Source organism: Nomascus leucogenys, chromosome 10 (assembly GCF_006542625.1).
Source record: "Nomascus leucogenys isolate Asia chromosome 10, Asia_NLE_v1, whole genome shotgun sequence".
NCBI classification, from domain to species: Eukaryota; Metazoa; Chordata; class Mammalia; order Primates; family Hylobatidae; genus Nomascus; species Nomascus leucogenys.
The window spans coordinates 53,750,554-53,771,857 of NC_044390.1; the positions used below are offsets into that span (position 1 = coordinate 53,750,554).

The following is a 21,304-nucleotide window of genomic DNA, read 5'->3' on the forward strand; positions in this document are numbered from 1 at the left end:
CTGTAGAATGGAAGACCCAAACCGGGCACGATGGTTCACGCCTATAATCCCAGCACTTTGGGAGGCCGAGGCTAGCGGATCACCTGAAGTCAGTTCAAGACCAGCCTGGCCAACACAGTGAAACCCCGTCTATAGAAAATACAAAAAATTAGCCGGGCGTGGTGGCGGACGCCTCTAATCCCAACCACTCGGGAGGCTGAGGCAGGAGAATCGCTTGAACCCCAGAGGTGGAGGTTGCAGTGAGCCGAGATTGTGCCACTGTACCCCAGCCTGGGCCACAGAGGGATACCCCGTCTCAGAAAAAAACAAACAACAACAAAAACCCGGAGACCCAGCAGCACCACCTCCCAGCCATGATTTCACCCACTTGCCAGGTGCAAGAGTGGCCAAGTCTCAGCTCCACGTGCCTAGTGTGGACAGGCGGCAGGATCAGGACTCCAGAGGGCGAGAACCAGGTAGTGTTTATTGCCAGGAGGACACCCGCACAGCCTCCGGACCCCAGAAGGTTTTGACACGAATGACTTAAAGGCACTGGCTTCTGTCCAGCTCCAGCCCTGCCGGGCAGGGCGTCGGGGCAGAGACCCCATCACCACGCAGCCTCGACCCGCCCCCTCCTCCAGGGCTGCAGCTCCGCCCAGTGGCTGAAGATAGCAAATGCCTTGCAGGGCGGAGGTTCGCAGGATGCAGTGAGGCTGTGTGGCCCCAGGCTGTCGGGGGGTGGCGTAAGGGGGCTCTTTCCGCGGACGGGTGAGGGACTATGAGACGCTGGGGGGCAGGCGGGCAGCCGCGGTCTTCTCCACCACGAAGCCGTAGTTATACTGGGGGACGGGGAGCACGAGAGTGAGCAGGTGCCAGAGTAAAGAGAGAGCCAAAGTGGGGGTGACTGAGGAATGACAGAGGGGGTACTTAGGGACTTGAGTGGTCTTCTGCCCTGGAGAGATGGGGTGTGTCTGGGGGAAAGTGGGGATGGGGAAAACTGGGACAGCCTGGGGAGGACGAGGGGCGGGTCCCAGCCCCTCAGGCACCTCTTCCCTAGCCCTGCACCCACCTCCTCCTCAATGTCCGCCAGAGACTTGATGGTCAGGTCCCCAAAAGCAGAGAAGGCCTGGCGGGCAGAGGTGGGTCAGCCTTGGGCCCGATCTCAACCTGACACCCCCTTTCCCTCGTCTTCAAGGAGTCCTGCCCCACCCCCACCCCCACACTCCTCGAATATTCCCTCGGACATCCCTCTCCCTTATTTTTTTTGTTTGTTTTGTTTTGTTTTTAGAGACAAAGTCTCTAAAGCCGCGCCTGGCTAATTTTTGTATTTTCAATAGAGACGGGGTTTCACCATGTTGGCCAGGCTGGTCTCGATCTCCTGGCCTCAAGTGATCCACCTGCTTTGGTCTCCCAAAGTGCTGGGATCACAGGCGTGAGCCACCACGCCCGGCATCCCTCCCGCTTCTTGTCACAGCCTCTAGCTACTGGTGTCCAGCTGCTTTCTCTGGATGGATCCCTCCCCATTCTGAGACTGAAGACCTTCCAGCTGCCACCTGGAGGTGACACACTCCAGCCCCAACCCAGGACGTGGCCCTCTGTGCTGGGGCCCTGGATACAGGGATGTCCTGGCACCCAGAATGGTGATGGCAGGCGCAGACCCAGGCCCCCTGAGACCCCGACTCACCAGGGGGCTGCAGCTCTTGCCCTCAAATCGTGGGTGGAGTGTGAAGGGAACCCCATCCATGGCTGAAAAACACAGGCGAGGGGAGGAGGTGTGTAGGGAACTGCCCACCCCACCCACAGAGGCCTAACTCTCACAGCCTGGCTCCTTCAGTCTTTACAGAATCCAGAGTTGGGAGAGGGAGGTAGGAAGATCCTTCCTGGTCGTGTAATCTCAAGACAGTCACACCCTCCACCTCCATGCCTCAGTTTCCCCACTCTGTGCTCACCTGAGATGCCATAGAGGCTGGAGGCCTCGTAGATGGAGTCATTCCTCCGCAGAGTGGATGCCCGAGAGCCCAGCCTTGACGGTGTCCGCTCCAGGAGGCCGCCCTTACTGGAGGTGGGATGACTCAGGTCAAGCCTCATCCTCCCCCAACGGCCACCCCCACTCCAGTGCCTGAGGGCTCTCCTTGGCCACCCCCACTCCGGTGCCTGAGGGCTCACCTTGGCCACCCCCACTCTGGTGCCCGAGGGCTCACCTTGGCTGGCTGGCTGCATCCAGAGAGAGGCCCTGCATGTCCCAGCTGAGACCTCGAGGCTTGGGCACTGGCCTCGGGGCCTTGGCCTTCTTGCACCAGATGGCAAAGCCGCCCATGTCCCTAGACCGGGAGGGAAGGTGGGAGAGATGCTGGCCCGGTGTGGGGCCAGGGTTGAGGATAGTCCCTGGAGAAGGCAGGGGACCCAGGCGTCCAGATGACCTCTGTCTTTGGGGGATTTTTTTTTTTCTTTGAGACGGAGTTTCGCTCATGTTGCCCAGGCTGGAGTGCAATGGCACAATCTAGACTCACTGCAATCTCCACCTCCCAGGTTCAAACAATTCTCCTGCCTCAGCCTCTGGATTAGCTGGGATTACAGGCAACCATGCCCAGCTAATTTTTTATTTTTTATTTTTTTTAAGTAGAAATGGAGTTTCACCATCTTGACCAGGCTCGTCTCGAACTCCTGACCTCAGGTGATCCGCCCGCCTTGGCCTCCCAAAGTGCTGGGATTACAGGCGTGAGCCACCGTGCCCAGCCTTTTGGGGGATTTTTATTTCAGCATCTTGACCCACACCCTAAGCACCACACCAAACTAATACTGCTGGGTTCAAATCACCGTTCTGTCTACTTCATTTTTATTTATTTTATTTTATTTTTGAGATGGAGTCTCGCTCTGTTGCCCCAGACTGGAGTGCAGTGGTGCGATCTCAACTCACTGCAATCTCCGCCTCCCAGGTTCAAGCGATTTTCCTGCCTCAGCCTCCCAAGTAGCTGGGACTACAGGTGTGTGTCACCATACCCAGCTAATTTTTTGTATTTTCAGTAGAGATGGGGTTTCAACATGTGAGCCAGGATGGTCTTGATCTCCTGACCTTGTGATCCACCCGCCTCAGCCTCCCAAAGTGCTGGGATTACAGGCGTGAGCCACCGTGCCCAGTCCTGTTCTGTCTACTTTAGACACCAAGTCACTGACTCCTAATGACAGCCCTACAAGATGGTATATATGTCCCGGTTTTAACATGCAGAATCTGAGGCTCAGAAGGTAGAAGGAACAGGAGACCTCAGGGGTGTCCTTGAGGGTCAGATTGGTGAGATCATGAGTTGGGAGAGCAGGGAAGGTGGCTAGACACTGGGGGGTGGCCCTACCCTATTCGAAGGTATCCAGGCACTGTCTTGGTCTTCCCACTCAGCCGGACATCAAACACAGCTGTGTCCGCGGCTCCCAGGGGCAACAGCTTCACACACATGCGTTTCTTCTTGGACACAGAGGCCTCTGGGAGTGGGGGGCAGGGGAGTGAGAGAGGGAAGCCAGGCAGGGATGGGAGGGCCCAAAGATGACTCTAGGATGAGGCTCGCCAGGATGCTGTTTAAGGCAGCCACATGGACAGCACTGGGGATGGGGATGGGAGGAGTGGTTCAATCATGAATGGTATAGATGAAGGAGGGGATTCCACGCAGCCTTTAGGAGCCGCTGGAGTAGGCTGATCTTTGGTGATATGAAGCTGCATTCATGGGGTGGCTAGCTGTGGAATCGGACAGAGCTGGGTGCCCAACCTGGCCCTCAAAACTTACTTTCCGTGAGCCCTCTAATCCTATAGAGGTTAGCCAGCTAGCACCCATGAGCCAAATCGGGCTCAAGGCCTGTTTTCTTTTCTTTACTTTTCTTTTCTTTTTTTTTTGAGACGGAGTCTCACTCTGTCGCCCAGGCTGGAGTGCAATGGCGCGATCTCAGCTCACTGCAACCTCCACCTCCCAGGTTCAAACAATTCTCTTGCCTCAGCCTCCCGAGTAGCTGGGACTACAGGCGCCCACCAGCATGCCCAGCTAATTTTATTTTTTTTTTTTTGGGACGGAGTTTTGCTCTTGTTGCCCAGGCTGGAGTGCAATGGCAGGATCTCGGCTCACCGCAATCTCTGCCTCCTAGGTTCAAGCAATTCCCTTGCCTCAGCCTCCTGAGTAGCTGGGATTACAGGCATGCACCACCACACCTGGCTAATTTTGTATTTTTAGTAGAGACAGGGTTTCTGCATGTTGAGGCTGGTCTCAAACCCCTGACCTCAGGTGATCCACCCTCCTCGGCCTCCCAAAGTGCTGGGATTACAGGCATGAGCCACCGAGCCCGGCCTAGTTTTGTATTTTTAGTAGAGACGGGGTTTCACCATGTTGGCCTGGCTGGTCTGGAACTCCTGACCTCAGGCGATCTGCCCACCTCAGCCTCCCAACGTGCTGGGATTACAGGTGTGAACCACCACACCCAGCCTAAGGCCTGGTTTCATACAGCTCATGAGTTAAGAGTGATTTTTAATTTTTAAGGAATTGTAAAAAAATTGAATATGCAAAACACGTCATCTGCCCTGTAAAGCCTAAAATATTTACTATCAGGCCCTTTACATAAAAGTTTGCCAACTCTAAGAAAAAATAAAGAAAAAAAAAAGTTTGGCTCGGTGTGGTGGCTCACACCTGTAATCCCAGCACTTTGGGAGGCCCAGGCAGGTGGATCACCTGAGGTCAGGAGTTCGAAACCAGCCTGACCAACATGGAGAAACCCCATCTCTACTAAAAATACAAAATTAGCTGGGCGTGGTGGCGCATGCCTGTAATCCCAGCTACTCTGGAGGATGAGGCAGGAGAATCGCTTGAACCCAGGAGTCGGAGGTTTCGGTGAGCCGAGATCGCGCCATTGCACTCCAGCCTGGGCAACAAGAGCGAAACTCCATCTCAAGGAAAAAAAAAAAAAGGTTTGCCAACTCTAGTATGAATGATATAGCCTGAGTTAAATAAAAATGACAAGAAAGGGTGGGAAAGTTCAGGTGGGGCTGGAAGGGCTGCACTAGGGTTGTGGGCCCGGAAGAGGAGGGTAGGGAAGGGTGAAGATGACATCTGAGGGAGGACGGAGAATGAGCTACAAAGAGGAGAGAAAAAGTGCCCCAGGCAGAGGAAGCGGCATGTGCAAAGCCTGGAAATGAAAAAGAGAACTGCGCAGTGGTTTTGCTTGGCTATGGTGTAAAAAGACACAAGTAGCACGACAGTAGTGAAACAGGTGGCATGGACTGAACTCTTCACTCGAGGATGGAGGCTGTGCCAATCACATCACACAATTTGAATCAGGACAGGGGATGTCGGTCCACCCTAGGGCAGGGCTCTGAGTCCTCAGCCAACCCTGTCATCACCCCGTGTGCCAGGGGGCAGCCGAGGCTCAGATACCGCGCGCCCGTCGTCCCTCCTCCCCCGCTCCTCCCTGCAAGGGACCCGGACAACTCTCGCCTCCAAAGCAGGCCTTACTGGAATCCATGGGGTCGCAGACCGAGGAGAAGCCCAGCGGCAGGGGGCTCTTGTCCACCACGATCTGTATATCGGCCACCACGTTCTCCTGCGGGTTCTGGTGGTGGAAGGGGGACACGGCGAGGGTGGCCTAGCAGCGGGGACAGCGCACCTGGCATAGGGCACCGTGAATGGGCGGGCAGGTGGGCAGACGCTGGTGGTTCCGAAGGTGGGCACCCCTTACCTCTAGGCTGCCCAGAGAACTAAGGCACAGGAAGTAGCCAGATTTCTGCGCGAAGCTCTTGCCAAAGCTGGCGGGTGCCCCCTCGACGGTGCAGGAGATCTACCGGGAGGACGCGGGTCAGCGCGGGACTCCCACCCCACAGCGGCTGCCTCCCCCATTCGACCCCCGCCCCTCGACGCCGCTCACCGCGCTGAACCCCCGCGGCGGGGGTGCAGAGGCCGACGACCAGGCCAGGCCAGCCAGCGGCGCCAAGTCTGTTCCGGGTACGGGATCCATCCTGCGAGCCGAGCGCCGAAGGCGGGGTCGCGGGGGACAGCCTCGAACCTCGGAACAGCCTCCCGACGGCAGCGCTCGCGACCGAACTACAACTCCCAGAAGGCCGTGCGGGGCGGAGATTGCCCGGAAGCGCAGTATACGCGTGCCCGAGGAGCTGTTGGCCAATGGCGTGGGGAGGCGGAGCCACGCCACCACGCGCCGCCCGGGTTGCGCGCGTGAGCGACGATGGCGGAAAATGGTCTTGCCGGCTTTCCACGCCCAGCAACTTCCGCCGGAAATGCTACGGCACAGGCCCAAGAGACTCGTTCTCTGCAAATCTGCACTACGTTCCCCAGAATTCCTTGCGGCCTCAGCAGCTAGTCCAGAGAAAAGCTCGGTGCTTAACGGAAAAGTTGGGAGATTTGTGGCCGCGCGCAGTGGCTCACGCCTGTAATCCCAGCACTTTGGGAGGCGGAGGCGGGCGGATCATGAGGTCAAGTGCTCGAGACCATCCTGGCCAACGTGGTGAAACACCCTTCTCTACTAAAAATACATTGTGAAGAATCTGCAATTCCAGTTCTGGGAAATCATCCCAAAGGAAATCATCGTGGGATAGGCAGCTGTTGATTTAAAGAGCGAGCACTATATACCATCATGAGCCTTGAAATCTTGGGTATAACTTGAAGACTTGTTCACAGGAACAATACGTTTAAAAAGCGAGGGATAAAAGCATTTACTGCCTGTAGTCCCAGCTACTGAGGATGCCACCAGCAAACCGAGTTACTTCCCCACTTTGTGTAGGTGGCAAAGAAGGAACATCCAATCAGAAAAGGCAATCAGGTTTTATTCACTGGCCAGGAATGGAGAAGGAGAGGCTCTCACTCCAACTGCCCCTTCTCCCTCAACAGTAAAAAGCATAACGTTGTATTTCTTCCCCTGGGTACAGGAAGGAAGAGGAATGCTAGCATGTGCAGGGTGGGACTCCAGACACGCAGGCTGAATTCATGAACGTATGTCTTCATACAACCCATCTACACAAAATGGAGATTTTCTTTTAAGAGAAGGAATTTTAGCATTATAATTATATATTGATGATCTAAAGTCGACTAGAGGTCGTCTATTCCAGTTTGTGCCGATTTAGGGATCTTATCTTCCTCTGGTATCTGGTCAGGGGTCAAGAAGCTCTGGTGACATCCCTGGCTGTCTGCAATCTTTAAGCAGCTGTGCCTTTTTTTTTTTTTTTTGGACTAAAAAACAATAAAAAAACTTTCCCAGTTATTTTATCAGGGCTCTCCTGGTAACAGGATAACAGGGAGGCTGAGGTGGGAGGATCCCTTGAGTTCAGGAGTTTGAATCTAGCCTGGACAACATAAGGAGACCCCCATGTTTAAAATGAAAGAAAGAAAGGGAAAAAATGTATTTACTATAATAATATGCTTTTAGGCCAGGCGCGGTGGTTCACACCTGTAATGCCAGCACTTTGGGAGGCTGAGGCAGGCGGATCATCTGAGGTCAGGAGTTTGAGACCAGCCTGACTAACATGGTGAAACCCCGTTTCTACTAAATATACAAAAAATTATCCAGGCGTGGTGGTGCGCGTTTGGAATCCCAGCCACTTGGGAGGCTGAGGCAGGAGGATCACTGGAACCCGGGAGGTGGAGGTTGCAATGAGCTGAGATCGCGCCATTGCAGTCCAGCTTAGGCAATAAGAGCGAAACTCGTCTCAATAATAATAATAATATGCTTTTTTACACCCATTGGGGGAAAAGTTTAGAAAAATAACGAACAAGTACCCTGTGCTGCCCAGACTAGCGAACAATACAGTCAGGATGGCTAATGGTGACCCCAAGAAACCAAAGGGCAAAATGTCTGCTTATTATTTCTTTGTGCAGATGTACAGAGAAGAGCATAAAAAGAAAAACCGGCCTGGCACAGTGACTCACGCCTGTAATCCCAGCACTTTGGGAGGCCAAGGCAGGCAGATCATGAGGTCAAGAGATCAAGACCATCCTGGCCAACATGGTGAAACCCCGTCTCTACTAAAAATACAAAAATTATCTGGGCTTGGTGGCAGCCGCCTGTAGTCCCAGCTACTCGGGAGCCTGAGGCAGGAGACTCTTTTGAACCTGGGAGGAGGAAGTTGCAGTGAGCGGAGATCGTGCCACTGCACTCCAGCCTGGGCGACAGAGTGAGACTCCATCTCAAAAAAAAGAAGAAGAAGAAGAAGAAGAAAAACCCAGAGGTCTCTGTCAATTTTGCGGAATTTTCCAAGAAATATTCTGAGAGCTGGAAGACAATGTCGGTGAAAGAGAAGTCCAAATTTGATGAAATGGCAAAGGTGGATAAAGTATGCTAGGATCGAGAAATGAAGGATTATAGACCAGCTAAAGAGGAAGAAAGAAGAAAGAGCCTAACGTCCCCAAAAGGCCACCGTCTGGACTCTTTTATTTTTTATTTTATTTATTTATTTATTTTATTTTTTTAAATTTGTTTTTTTATTTTTTATTTTGTTTTGAGACGGAGTCTCGCTCTGTCGCCCAGGCTGGAGTGCAGTGGCGCAATCTCGGCTCACTGCAAGCTCCGCCTCCCAGGTTCACACCATTCTCCTGCCTCCGCCTCTCCGAGTAGCTGGGACTACAGGCGCCCGCCACCACGCCCGTCTAATTTTTTGTATTTTTTAGTAGAGACGGGGTTTCACCGTGGTCTCGATCTCTTGACCTCGTGATCCGCCCGCCTCGGCCTCCCAAAGTGCTGGGATTACAAGCGTGAGCCACCGCGCCCGGCACCTGGCTAATTTTTGTATTTTTAGTAGAGATGGGGTTTCACTATGTTGGCCAAGCTGGCCTCAAACTCCTGACCTCAGGTGATCCACCTGCCTTGGCTTCCCAAAGTGCTGGGATTACAAGCATGAGCCATCACACCAAGCCAACTGTCTGGATTCTTCATGTTCTGTTCAGAATTCCACCCCAAGATCAGATCCGCAAATCCTGGCATCTCTATTGGAGATGTGGCAAAAAAAAAAAAAAAAAGAAAAAAAAAAAGCTGGGTGAGATGTGGAATAGCTGAAGTGACAGTGAAAAGCAGGCTGATGTCGCTAAGGCGGCAAAGCTGAAGAAGAAATATGAGAAAGAGGTTGCTGACTGTAAGTTGAAAGGAAAGTTTGACGGTGCAAAGGGTCTTGCTAAAGTTGCCTGGAAAAAAGTGGAAGAGGAAGATGAAGAAAGAAGAGGAGGAGGACAATGGATGAGAAAAACTGTTTCTATGCCAGGAGTGATGATGGCTCACTCCTGTAATCCCAGCACTTTGGGAGGCCAAGGCGGGTGGTGGTCAGGAGTTCAAAACCAGCCTGGCCAACATGGTGAAACCCCGTCTCTACTAAAAATACAAAACACTAGCAGGGGGTGGTGGTGCACACCTGTCGTCTCAGCTACTCCGGACACTGAGGCAGGAGAATTGCTTGAACCCAGGAGGCGGAGGTTGCAGTGAGCCGAGATCACGCCACTGCACTCCAGCCTGGGAGACACAGCGAGACTCCATCTCAAGGAAAAAAAAGGGTGGTTGAGACCAGGCACAGTGTCACCCCAGCACTTTGGGAGGCCAAGGTGGATGGATCACTTGAGGTCAGGAGTTGGAGACCAGCCTGGCCAACATGGTGAAACCCCATCTCTACTAAAAATACAAAACAATTAGGCGGGCTTGGTGGCAGGTGCCTGTAATCCCAGCTACTCCTGAGGCTGAGAGAGGAGAATTGCTTGAGCCCCAGAAGTGGAGGTTTCAGTGAGCAGAAATGGTGTCTCTGCACTCCAGCCTGGGTGACAGAATGAGACTCTGTCTCAAGAAAAAAAAAAAAAAAAGCAGACTGGGCACGGTGGCTCAAGCCTGTAATCCCAGCACTTTGGGAGGCCGAGGTGGGTGGATCACAAGGTCAGGAGTTCGAGACCAGCCTGACCAACATGGTGAAGCCCTGTCTCTGCTAAAAATACAAAAATTAGCCAGGCGTGGTGGCATGCACCTGTAATCCCAGCTACTCAGGAGGTTGAGGCAGGAGAATCGCTTGAACCCAGAGGAAGAGATTGCAGTGAGCCCAGATCACACCACTGCACTCCGGCCTGGGCGACAGAGCAAGACTCCATCTCAAAAAAATAAGTGGCTGAGTTTTTGGCAAGGCCTATTATTTAAACCATAGCCTAAATGTCTTCCAAAGTTAACTTGACCCCGTAGCCCAGGAATAATTAAGGGAAAAGTAAGGTGGGGTTTGGGTTAGCTTAGCTTACTGTTCTAATGTTCTCACTGATATAACTTTTGCAATGGTGATTTCATCAGTTGGGTGCAGGAAGATTGTGAGGGTTCTTTTATTTCATTTTGTTTTTGTTTTTTGAGATGGAGTTTCACTCTTGTTGCCTAGGCTGGAGTGCAATGGTGTGACCTCGGCTCACTGCAACGTCTACCTCCCAGGCTCAAAGTGTTATACCCAAGCGAGTTAGAGAAAACGCCACACTTCGAGACAAATTAAGAGTCCTTTATTTAAGGCCGGGTGCAGTGGCTCACGCCTGTAATCCCAGCACTTTGGGAGGCAGAGGTGGGCGGATCACGAGGTCAGGAGATCGAGACCATCCTGGCTAACACAGTGAAACCCCGTCTCTACTAAAAACACAAAAAAAATTAGCCGGGCGTGCTGGCGGGCACCTGTAGTCCCAGCTACTCGGGAGGCTGAGGCAGGAGAATGGCGTGAACCTGGGAGGCAGAGCTTGCAGTGAGTCTAGATTGCACCACTGCACTCCAGCCTGGGCGACAGAGCGAGACTGTCTCAAAAAAAAAAAAAAAAAAAAAAGAGTCCTTTATTTAAGCTGGCGGCCAAGAGAGGACTTGACGCTCCAAAATTCTCTCAGCCCTGAGGAAGAGGCTTGATTTACTTTTATACCTTGGTTTAGGAAGGGGATGGGAGCTCAAATGCAATAATTCTACAGAAGTAAAAACATGCAAGAATCAAAAAACAAATGGTTACAGAGAAATAAACAATTTAAAGACAAATGGTTACAAAAAAAGCAACGGAACCAGGTGCCGGGCTCTAAATCCTTCATAAGAGTTAGATATGGATGCTATGCCGGACACGGACTCAAGGCTTTATGTTGTTATCTTTTTGAGCAAAATCCTGGGAACTTCATACATTGTTTGTTTCAGTACCTTAGCAGTTAATTGGGCTCCTTGGAAATGCTGAGGATCTGCTTACACAGGTTAACTCCTTGAGGAAGGGGGTTGGGTAAGGAGCCCTTAATGTCTTGTAAATCAAGGGGCCAGATGGAGTTCGTCCGGCTTTCCCAGCTAAGGGAGAGTCTATTCATATGGGAAACAATGCTAGGTAATTAAGGAGACAAAAAGGGAAATTTTAAAAATAGGGTTAGTAAAAACAAGGTTAAAATAGGGTTAGTAAAAACACAAGGTTAGGCATTACAAAAGGATTCTCCTGTCTCAGCCTCCACTGGGATTACAGGCTCGCACCACCACGCCCAGTTAATTTTTGTATTTTTAGTACAGACAGGGTTTCGCTAGGTCACCCAGGCTGGTCTCGAACTCCTGGACTCAAGCGATCCGCCAGCCTCTGCCTCCCAAAGTGCTGGGATTACAAGGGTGAACCACCCCACTGATCAAGGGGAACATATTAATACTTTGTTTGTTTCTTTGTTTTGAGACGGAGTCTCACTTTCTTGCCCAGGCTGGAGTGCAGTGGCATGATCTCAGCTCACTGTAGCCTCTACCTCCCAGGTTCAAGCAATTCTCTTGCCTCAGCCTCCCGAGTAGCTGGGATTATAAACCTGCGCCACCACACCGGGCTCATTTTTGTATTTTTAGTAGAGACGGGGTTTTACTATGTTGGCCAGGCTGGTCTTGAACTTGTGACCTCAAGTGATCCAGCTGCCTCGGCCTCCCATTGTAGGGTCCAGCCCCACAGGGTCGGTGGGTCTCTCCTCATGTGCGGCGATGAGAGAGTGTAGAAATAAAAACACAAGACAAAGAGATAAAAGAAAAGACAGCTGGGCCTGGGGGACCACTACCACCAAGACACAGAGACCAGTAGCGGCCCCGAATGTCTGGCTGCGCTGTTATTTATTGGATACAAAGCATAAAGGGGCAGGGTAAAGAATGTGAGTCATCTCCAATGATAGGTAAGGTCACGTGGGTCACGTGTCCACTGGACAGGGGGCCCTTCCCTGCCTGGCAGCTGAGGCAGAGAGAGAGAGGAGCCAAAGAGAAAGACAGCTTACGCCATTATTTCTGCATATTAGAGACTTTTAGTACTTTCACTAATTTACTACTGCTATCTAGAAGGCAGAGCCAGGTGTACAGGATGGAACATGAAGGTGGACTAAGAGCGTGACCACTGAAGCACAGCATCACAGGGAGACGGTTAGGCCTCCAGATAACTGCGGGAAAGCCTGACTGATGTCAGGCCCTCCACAAGAGGTGGAGGAGCAGAGGCTTCTCTAAACTCCCCCGGGGAAAAGGTGACTCCCTTTCCCGGTCTGCTAAGTAGCAGGTGTTGTTCCTTGACACTTTTTGCTACCGCTAGACCAAGGTCCGCCTGGCAACGGGCGTCTTCCCAGATGCTGGCGTCACTGCTAGACCAAGGAGCCCTTCTGGTGGCCCTGTCTGGGCATAACAGAAGGCACTCTTGTCTTCTGGTCACACCACACTATGTCCCCTCAGCTCCTATCTCTGTATGGCCTGGTTTTTCCTAGGTTATGATTATAGAGCAAGGATTATTATAATATTGGAATAAAGAGTAATTGCTACAAACTAATGATTAGTGATATTCATTGATATCATTAATGAATATATATCTGGTATAACTATCTATATATCTATATAAGATCTATATCTGGTATAACTATCCTTATAGATCTACATAAGATCTATATCTGGTATAACTATCCTTGTTTTATATTTTATTATACTGGAATAGCTCATGTCCTCGGTCTCTCGCCTCAGCGCCTGGGTGGCTTGCTGCCCACATCCCATAGTGCCGGGATTATAGGCATGAGCCACTGAGCCCAGACAGAAACATATTAATACTATGAACAACACTCAGCCGTGGGCTGGTTAACAGGCTGGAGACTGAAAGGTGGTGTTGATTGACCATGGACCCAGGGAAATATCTGCAGTGGGTTAAGGATACTCTGTGTGTCTTACAAAACAGAGACACAGATGCTGCCTAAGAACCAGGTCCTCCTGGAACCGGCACCAGGGAAGGATCTGGAAGGAAAAGAAGAATACCTGTGATAGGTGTGAGAGAGGAGTGCCATTCACTGTTCACTGCAGCAGCAGGCGACAGGTGAATTCTGAATTCTTTTTTTTTCTTTTTGAGACAGAGTCTTGTTCTGTCATCCAGGCTGGAGTGCAATGGTGCAATCTCGGCTCACTGCGACCTCCGCCTCCCAGGTTCAAGCAATTCTTCTGCCTCAGCCTTCCAATAGCTGAGATTACAGGTGCCCACCACCACGCCCATCTAATTTTTGTATTTTTAGTAGAGACAGGGTTTCACCACTTTGGCCAGGCTGGTCTTGAAGTCCTGACCTCAGGTGATCCACCCACCTCAGCCTCCCAAAGTGCTGGGATTACAGGTGTGAGCCACCACTCCTGGCCAAATTCTGAATTCTTCTTTATGGGAAGTGAGAGCTTGGGACATAGGCATCCCCTTGGACCCAGTAACCCCACTTCTGGGAGTTCAGTTTAAGGAAAGCCTGCAGTCAAGTCCAAAACTTATCAAATGACAAGGGCAAACTATGATGGGAAGCTGTAATGTACAAAGTGCTAAGCTAAGCACTTTCTATATATTGCTTTTTCCTGTCAAAGAAAATAAAAATATGAGGGCCTTCCAAAGGCAATTTGCCAAAGGAAAAGTTGTTGTTGTTTGTATTGGTTTGTTTGTTTTTGAGACATGGTCTCATTCTGTTGTCCAGGCAGGTGGGCAGTCATGCGAACATGGCTCACTGCATCCTGGATCTCTTGGGCTCAAGGGACCCTCCTACCTAGCCTCCTGAGTGGCAGATCAGAGGTCAGGAGTTGGAGACCAGCCTGGCCAACATGGCGAAACCCGGTCTCTACTAAAAATACAAAAATTAGCCAGGCGTGGTAGCAGGTGCCTGTAATCCCAGCTACTCAGGAGGCTGAGGCAGGAGAATTGCTTGAATGCGGAGGCTGCAGTGAGCCGAGATCACACCACTGCACTCCAGCCACCACAGGCGCAGCCACCATGTCCAGCTAATTTTTAAATGTTTTGTTGAGGTGGGGGGTGGGAGAAAACTCATTTTGTTGCTCACGCTAGTCTTGAACTTCTAGGCTCGAGTGATCCTCCTGCCTTGGCCTCCCAAACTGTTGGTATTACAGGCATGTGCCACCGCGTCTGTACCAAAGGGAAAGTTAGGTCTGGAGACGGAGCCACACAACACGGAAGTTCCTTTCCCAAATGCATGGCTGTTGCTTCCTGATCGTGTTAAGTGTTTAAGCGTTGTACATTACCCAGATGCCTGCAAGAAGAAAAAAAAAAAAAAGCCCTCACACATCTCCAGATGATCACCCTCACAAATTGTTCATACGTAAATTCTTTGCTTACCCCTAAATCTTTCCAAGATGTCCAGCCTCCCATAAACAAAGATATGTAACCTTAGGTTTGCAAGCTTTATGTGACCCCTTGTCCACGGAACCAGTCTGTTGAAGTTCATCCTGACAGCACTGATTACAAGCTTACTTTCCCTGGTGCAAAACAAAGACAGGATGACATCCATTAGCCTTCCACCAGACCCTGAGACAGCTGCAAAATTAATCTTTCCTTTACTCCTTCTTCAAATGTTTATCTTGGGTATAGCCATAGTTTCAGTTTCCCTGGGCACTAATTAAAGTCAGAATAATGTAACTGATGAAAAATCTCACTGCCTACTTTCTTTTCACTGTTTTCTCTGAGTTGATGGAGATACTGTTTCAGTTTCTAATTTGTGTGGACATTCCAATCGACTGGGAAGCAGCTGTTGTCACACCCCTGCCATAAGAAAGCAGAGGTCGGCTGGGGGCAGTGGCTCACACCTGTAATCCCAGCACTTTGGGAGGCCAAGGCAGGTGGATCACCTGAGGCCAGGAGTTTGAGACCAGCCTGGCCAACATGGTGAAACCCTGTCCCTACTAAAAATACAAAAATTAGGTGGGCATGGTGGCACACACCTTTGATCCCACCCACTCGGGAGGCTGAGGCACGACAATCATTTGAACTCGGGAGGTAGAGGTTGCAGTGACCCAAGATTGCACCACTGCACTCCAGCCTGGGCAACAGAGTGAGACTCCATCTCAAAAAAGAAAGAGAGAGAGAGAGCGAAAGAGAGAGAAAGAAAAGCAGAGGCCCAAGGGAAAGGAGCTGGTTCGCCATGATGGAATTTGAGCCCAAGTCTGACCCCAAACCTGCACTCAGTTCCCCCCAGGGCAGGGCTTGTCACGTCTGGTGGCACCTCTGACACTTGGGGTTTGATCATTTACTGTGGGGGCCATCCTATACACTGTAGTGTGTTGAGCAGTGTCCCTGGCCTACATCCCTCGATGGCAGGGGCACTCCCAGCCCCCGCGGTGACAATAAAAATGTCCCCTGGAGCAGAATCGCCCCCACCCGGTGAGTGCCCTGGGGCCTCCATTCCTAGAGGAATGAAGTTGTCCTCAGATGCCCATCCGGGGCCACATCTCAGTATCCCAAAGTAAGTGAAATATACATGTAGTGTAATAAACAGAAATGAAACAGCTGAGGGACGTTTGAGGATGATCTTTGCTCCTTAATTTTTTTTTTTTTCTTAGCCAGGTGCAGTGGTTCACACCTATAATCCCAGCACCTTGGGAGGCTGAGGAAGAAGGATCACATGAGCCCAGGAGTTTGAGACCAGCATGGGCAACATAAGGAGATCCTGTCTCTACAAACAATACAAAACTTAGCTGGGCGTGATGGTGGTGAGTGGCTGTAGTTCCAGCTACTCAGGAGGCTGAGGCAGGAGGATCGCTTGAGCCCAGGAGTTTGAGACAAGCCTGGTCAACATAGTGAGACCCCCATCTCCACAAAAAATAAAAAAATTAGCTAAGCGTGGTACTGCGCGTCTGTGGTCCCAGCTATTCCGGGGGCTGAGGTGGGAGGATCGCTCAAGCCCAGGAGGTCGAGGCTGCAGTGAGCTATGATCACACCACTGCACTCCAGCCTGGGCGACAGAACAAGAGCCTGTCTTTAATAAATAAATAAAAGAGGGGAAATTGGGTGTAGGGAATGTGGGAAATTCTATTATCCTCACTGTTTTTTTTCTGCAAATCTAAAACTATTATAAAATAAAATGTTGGCTGGGCACAGTGGCTCACGCCTGTAATCCCAGCACTTTGGGAGGCCAAGGTGGGCAGATCACGAGGTCAGGAAATCAAGACCATCCTGGCCAACGTGGCAAAACCCCGTCTCTACTAAAATACAAAAATCAGCCGGTCGTGGTGGCGCATGCCTGTAATCCCAGCTACTTGGGAGGCTGAGGCAGGAGAATTGCTTGATTTGGGGAGATGGAGGTTGCAGTGAGTGGAGATCGTGCCACTGCACTCCAGCCTAGGTGACAGAGTGAGGCTCTGTCTCAAAAAATAAATAAATAAATAAATAAAATGTTTCTTTTTTTTTTTTTTTTGAGATAGAGTCTCACTCTGTCGCCCAGGCTGAAGTGCAGTGGCACAATCTCAGTGCACTGCAACCTCCGCCTCTGGGTTCAAGCGATTCTTCTGCCTCAGCCTCCCGAGTAGCTGGGATTATAGGCACCCGCCACTACGCCTGGCTAGTTTTTGTATTTTTAGTAGAGACAGGGTTTCACCATGATGGCCAGGCTGGTCTCAAACTCCTGACGTCAGGTGATCCACCAGCCTCAGCCTCCAAAGTGCTGGGATTACAGGCATGAACCACTGTCCCCACCTGAAATGTTTCTCTAAAATAATAATAATAATAAAATAAAAATAAAAAAATATATAAAAAGCTAAAACCAAAAGAATGCCAGTGGCTGGGTGCAGTGGCTTACTCCTGTAATTCCAACACTTTGTGGGGACTGAGGCAGGAGGATCTTCGGAGCCTAGGAGTTTGAGACCAGCCTGGGAAACATAGTGAGACCCCCATCTCTACAAAAAATAAAAAATTAGCTGGGCGTGGTGATGCACACCTACAGTCCCAGCTACGCCAGAGGCTGAGGTGAGAGGATTGCTTGAGCCCAGGAGGTCAAGGCTGCAGTGAGCTGTGATTGCACCACTGCACTCCAGCCTGGGCAACAGGACAAGATTCTGTCTCAAAAGAAAAGAAAAAAAAAAAGAAAAAGAATGGTAGCATAACAGTTTCCATTTCTAATTTTATTGCAAAAGTAATTGTGGTTTCTGCCATTACTTTTAGTAAACATAATTAATTAATGCCATTAAAAGTAATGGCAGGCTGGGCATGGTGGCTCATGGCTGTAATCCCAGTACTTTGGGAGGCCGAGATGGATGGATCACGAGGTCAGGAGTTGGAGACCAGCCTGGCTAACATGGTGAAACCCCGTCTCTACTAAAAATACAAAAATTAGCTGGGCGTGGTGGCGGGTGCCTGTAATCCCAGCTACTCAGGAGACTGAGGCAGCAGGATTGCTTGAACCCAGGAGGCAGAGATCAGAGGTTGCAGTGAGATGAGATCGTGCCAATGCACCCCAGCCTGAGCAACAGAACGAGACTCCATCTCAAAGAAAAAAAAAAAAAGGCTGGGTGTGGTGGCTCAAGCCTGTAATCCCAGCAATTTGGGAGGCCAAGGTGGGCGGATCACCTGAGGTCGGGAGTTTGAGACCAGCCTGGCCAACATGGAGAAACCTAAACCTCTCTACTAAAAATACAAAATTAGCCAGGCATGGTGGCGCATGCCTGTAATCCCAGCTACTAGGGAGGCTGAGGCAGGAGAATTGCTTGAACCCAGGAGGCAGAGGTTGCGGTGAGCCAAGATTCCAAGATTGCATCATTACACTCCAGCCTGGGTAACAAGAGTGAAACTCCGTCTCAAAAAAATAAATAAATAAATAATGGCAGAGGCTGGGGGTGGTGGCTCATGCCTGTAATCCCAGCACTTTGGGAGGCCAAGTCAGGTGGATCACTTGAGGTCAGGAGTTCGAGACCAGCCTGGCCAACATGGCGAAACCCCATCTCTACTAAAAATACAAAAAGTAGCTAGGCGTGGTGGCAGGCATCTGTAGTCTCAGCTACTCAGGAGGCTGAGGCAGGAGAATCACTTCAACCCAGGAGGCAGAGGTTGCACTGAGCCGAGATTACACCACTGCACTCCAGCCTGGGTGACAGAGGGAGAATATATTTAAAAATATAAAATAAAATATAGGCCGGGCACGGTGGCTCACGCTTGTAATCCCAGCACTTGGGGAGTCCAAGTTGGGTGGATCACCTGAGGTCAGAAGTTTGAGACCAGCCTGGCCAACATGGCGAAACCCCATCTCTTCTAAAAATACAAAAAGTAGCTGGGCATGGTGGTAGGCATCTGTAGTCCCAAGCTACTCAGGAGGCTGAGGCAGGAGAATCACTTCAACCCAGGAGGCAGAGGTTGTAGTGATCAAGATCGCACCACTGCACTCCAGCCTGGGCGCAGAGAGAGATTCCCTCTCAAAAAAAAAAAAAAAAAGTAATGGCAGAAACTGCAATTACTTTTGTACCAACCAATATATATAAATACATTATATATTTAAAAATATCAAATAAAATATAGGCCCAGTGCAGTGACTCACGCCTGTAATCCCAGCACTTTGGGAGGCCAAGTCAGACAGATCACCTGAGGTCAGGAGTTTGAGACCAGCCTGGCCAACATGGCAAAACCCTGTCTCTACTAAAAGTACAAAAATAAGCCAGGCATGGTGGCGGGCGCCTGTAATCCCAGCTACTCAGGAGGCTGAGGCAGGAGAATCGCTTGAATTTGGGAGGCAGAGGTTGCAGTGAGCCAAGATCATGCCACTGCACTCCAGCCCGGGCAACAAGAGCAAGACTCCATCGCAAAAAAAAAAAATTAATTAATTAAATAAAACAAAATAAAATAAATATATATATACTAAGTGTGTGTGTGTGTGTGTGTGTGTGTGTGTGTGTGTGTGTGTATTTTTAAATAGAGATAGGATCTCGCTATGTTGACCAGGCTGGTCTCAAACTCCTGGCCTCAAGCAATCCTCCCATCTCAGCCTCCCAAAGTACTAGGATTGCAGGCATGAGCCACTGCACCCATCCCACCATTTGTAATTTTAAAGGGAAGAGCAACAAACTTTCAGTTTGCAGGGCTGGGACTCTTTGCAGCTACAAAATTTAGAGAGGACATCAATCTATTATTATCCACATTTTACAGCTGGGGAAATCAATGCTAAGAGAGGAAATTCATTTGCCGAGGGGCGCACCACCCCGGCCTCCAATGTGCAATTCATGCAATTGTGATTTCCCACCTGGTCCCAAACTGACCCTAAAGTTTGCAGGCCAGAACAGTGCTAAGTCAGCTTAGTCAAATAAGTCAGGCAAAGGTCGTGTCTTTGCACCTGGAGTCCTGGCCAGGCTGGTAGGTCCTTCTTCCTGGGACAAGTTCACCCTCAGACTTTTCAGCAAGGTCATCTCCCACAGCTTGTTAATTGGTTCTTGGTTCTAAGTGATTTTTTTGTTTATTTGTTTAAGAGATGGGGTCCCACTCTATGACCCAGGCTTGAGTGCAGTGGCACAATCATAGCTCGCTGCAGCCTCAAACTCCTGGGCTCAGGTGAACCTCCTGCCTCAGCCTCCCAAGTAGCTGGGACCACAGGCACGTACCACTATGCCTGGCTCTAAGTGGCTTTAATGGGGTCCTTCTGAGGGATGTTGGAGTGAGGGCCTGGGGGGAGTTCCCCAGGCCTTCTGGGAGGTCTGGGCTCTGGCCTTGACCTCGCCTACTGTCTGGCCCTGCTGAAAAAAAAAAAAAAAAACATGGAAATGGCAGACCTAACAGAATCTGGGCTGTGGTCAGGATGTGGCTGAAGAAGCCACAAGAAAAACATGCAGTCCCCTTTCAGTGCTCATGCCCAGCAGTTGGGCGCCGATAATGGGCCTGATTTCCTGTAGGAAGCCCTGGCTCTCTTGGCCACATGGACAGCAGGTCCGTGCAGCCTAAGTGCTTCCCCCACCCCAGTGTCCAACACCCCCCGCACCCGCCCCATCCCAGGCTTTTTCCAGGGATGTCTCCCAGGACCGTTGCGTTTAGCACATCCCAAATGGAGCCAACTATCTTTCCTCAAAGAAAAATCCCCGCTAGGCCAGGCACAGTGGCTCACGCCTGTAATCCCAGCACTTTGGGAGGCCGAGGCAGGTGGATCATCTGAGATCGGGAGTTTGAGACCAGCCTGACCAACATGGAGAAACCTAAACCTCTCTACTAAAAATACAAAATTAGCTGGGCAAGGTGGCACATGCCTGTAATCCCAGCTATTCAGGCTGAGGCAGGATAATCGCTTGAACCCGGGAGGCAAAGGTTGCAGTGAGCCAAGATTGGGCCACTGTACTCCAGCCTAGGCAACAAGAGCAAAACTCGGTCTCAAAAAAAAAAAAAAAAAAAAAAAAATTAGCCTGGCGTGGTGGCCCACACCTGTAGTCCCAGCTACTGGCAAGGCTGAGGTGGGTGAATCAGTTGAATCTGGGAGGTAGAGGCTGCAATGAGCCGAGATCGCGCTACTGCACTTTGCACTCCAGCCTGGGCGACAGAACAAGACCCTGTCTCAAAAAAAAAAAAAAAGAAAGAAAAGAAAAGAGAAGAGAAAAGAAAAAGAAAAAAAAGAAAGATCCTCGCTATATGTCCACGTTCAAGCATTATCTTCCCATCCATCTGCCCTGAGCCACAGGCCTGGCAGGTGGCATGCGCATCCATTGAGCACCTACTAGATACTAAAGCACTTTACTGGCATCTCCTCCCTGGCCTCTCCTGGAGAGGCTGGCCCTGTTATTCCCCTTTGCAGATGAAGAAACAGGCTCAGAGAGTTTACTTGGTATCCTGGAGTCCCAGGAGCACTTTTTCTGGAAGTAGGAGCTTGTTTCCTGCGGGTGCCAGGACAGAGACCAACATTGTTTGTTGGCTGGGTTGGTCTCCCAGTTTTCAGCTGGATCCAGTCTCACCTGCTGCTCACACACCCTCCATGGCTCCCATAGTTCACTCGGTGGGGACAGGAGCACTGGATGAAGCGCTACTCGTCACCACAGAGACACCTGAACACAAAACCCAGTCCCTAGCGTCAGACCCAGGCCCTGCCCTCACCCCACCACTCAACTGTGAGTCCTCAGTTTCCCCAGGTGGAGACTG

General features: G+C 50.7%; 1 protein-coding gene and 1 pseudogene across 2 annotated transcripts; one reads left to right on the forward strand and one right to left on the reverse strand.

The window, feature by feature from the left end:
• Positions 1 to 442: 442 nt before the first annotated feature.
• Positions 443 to 6,058, reverse strand: MVB12A (multivesicular body subunit 12A). Of its 2 annotated transcripts, XM_030820477.1 has the most exons (9): positions 5,872 to 6,058; positions 5,686 to 5,784; positions 5,463 to 5,559; positions 3,327 to 3,453; positions 2,181 to 2,300; positions 1,929 to 2,035; positions 1,664 to 1,725; positions 1,049 to 1,105; positions 444 to 818 (listed from the first exon to the last, which is right to left on the reverse strand). In XM_030820477.1, exons 1-9 carry the CDS (start codon positions 5,959 to 5,961, stop codon positions 756 to 758), a joined length of 822 nt encoding a protein of 273 aa, XP_030676337.1. In that variant the 5' UTR covers positions 5,962 to 6,058; the 3' UTR covers positions 444 to 755. The 2 variants fall into 2 exon arrangements, with proteins under 2 accessions (XP_030676338.1, XP_030676337.1); XM_030820478.1 differs by lacking the exon at positions 1,049 to 1,105 and having other exon boundaries at positions 443 to 818.
• A 1,711-nt stretch (positions 6,059 to 7,769) lies between these two features.
• Positions 7,770 to 9,159, forward strand: LOC115836967 (annotated as a pseudogene).
• The last annotated feature ends 12,145 nt before the right edge of the window (positions 9,160 to 21,304 follow it).

Bases quoted from the DNA above. Each gene is read 5' to 3' on its own strand.
- MVB12A (XM_030820477.1), bottom strand. From the start codon at position 5,961: ATGGATCCCGTACCCGGAACAGACTTGGCGCCGCTGGCTGGCCTGGCC. The intron at 1,106-1,663 runs GTGAGTCGGGGT...TCTGCCCGCCAG, and splicing joins GCAAGAGCTGCAGCCCCCTG to GCCTTCTCTGCTTTTGGGGA. The intron at 819-1,048 runs GTGGGTGCAGGG...CCCGTCCCCCAG, and splicing joins TGGCGGACATTGAGGAGGAG to TATAACTACGGCTTCGTGGT.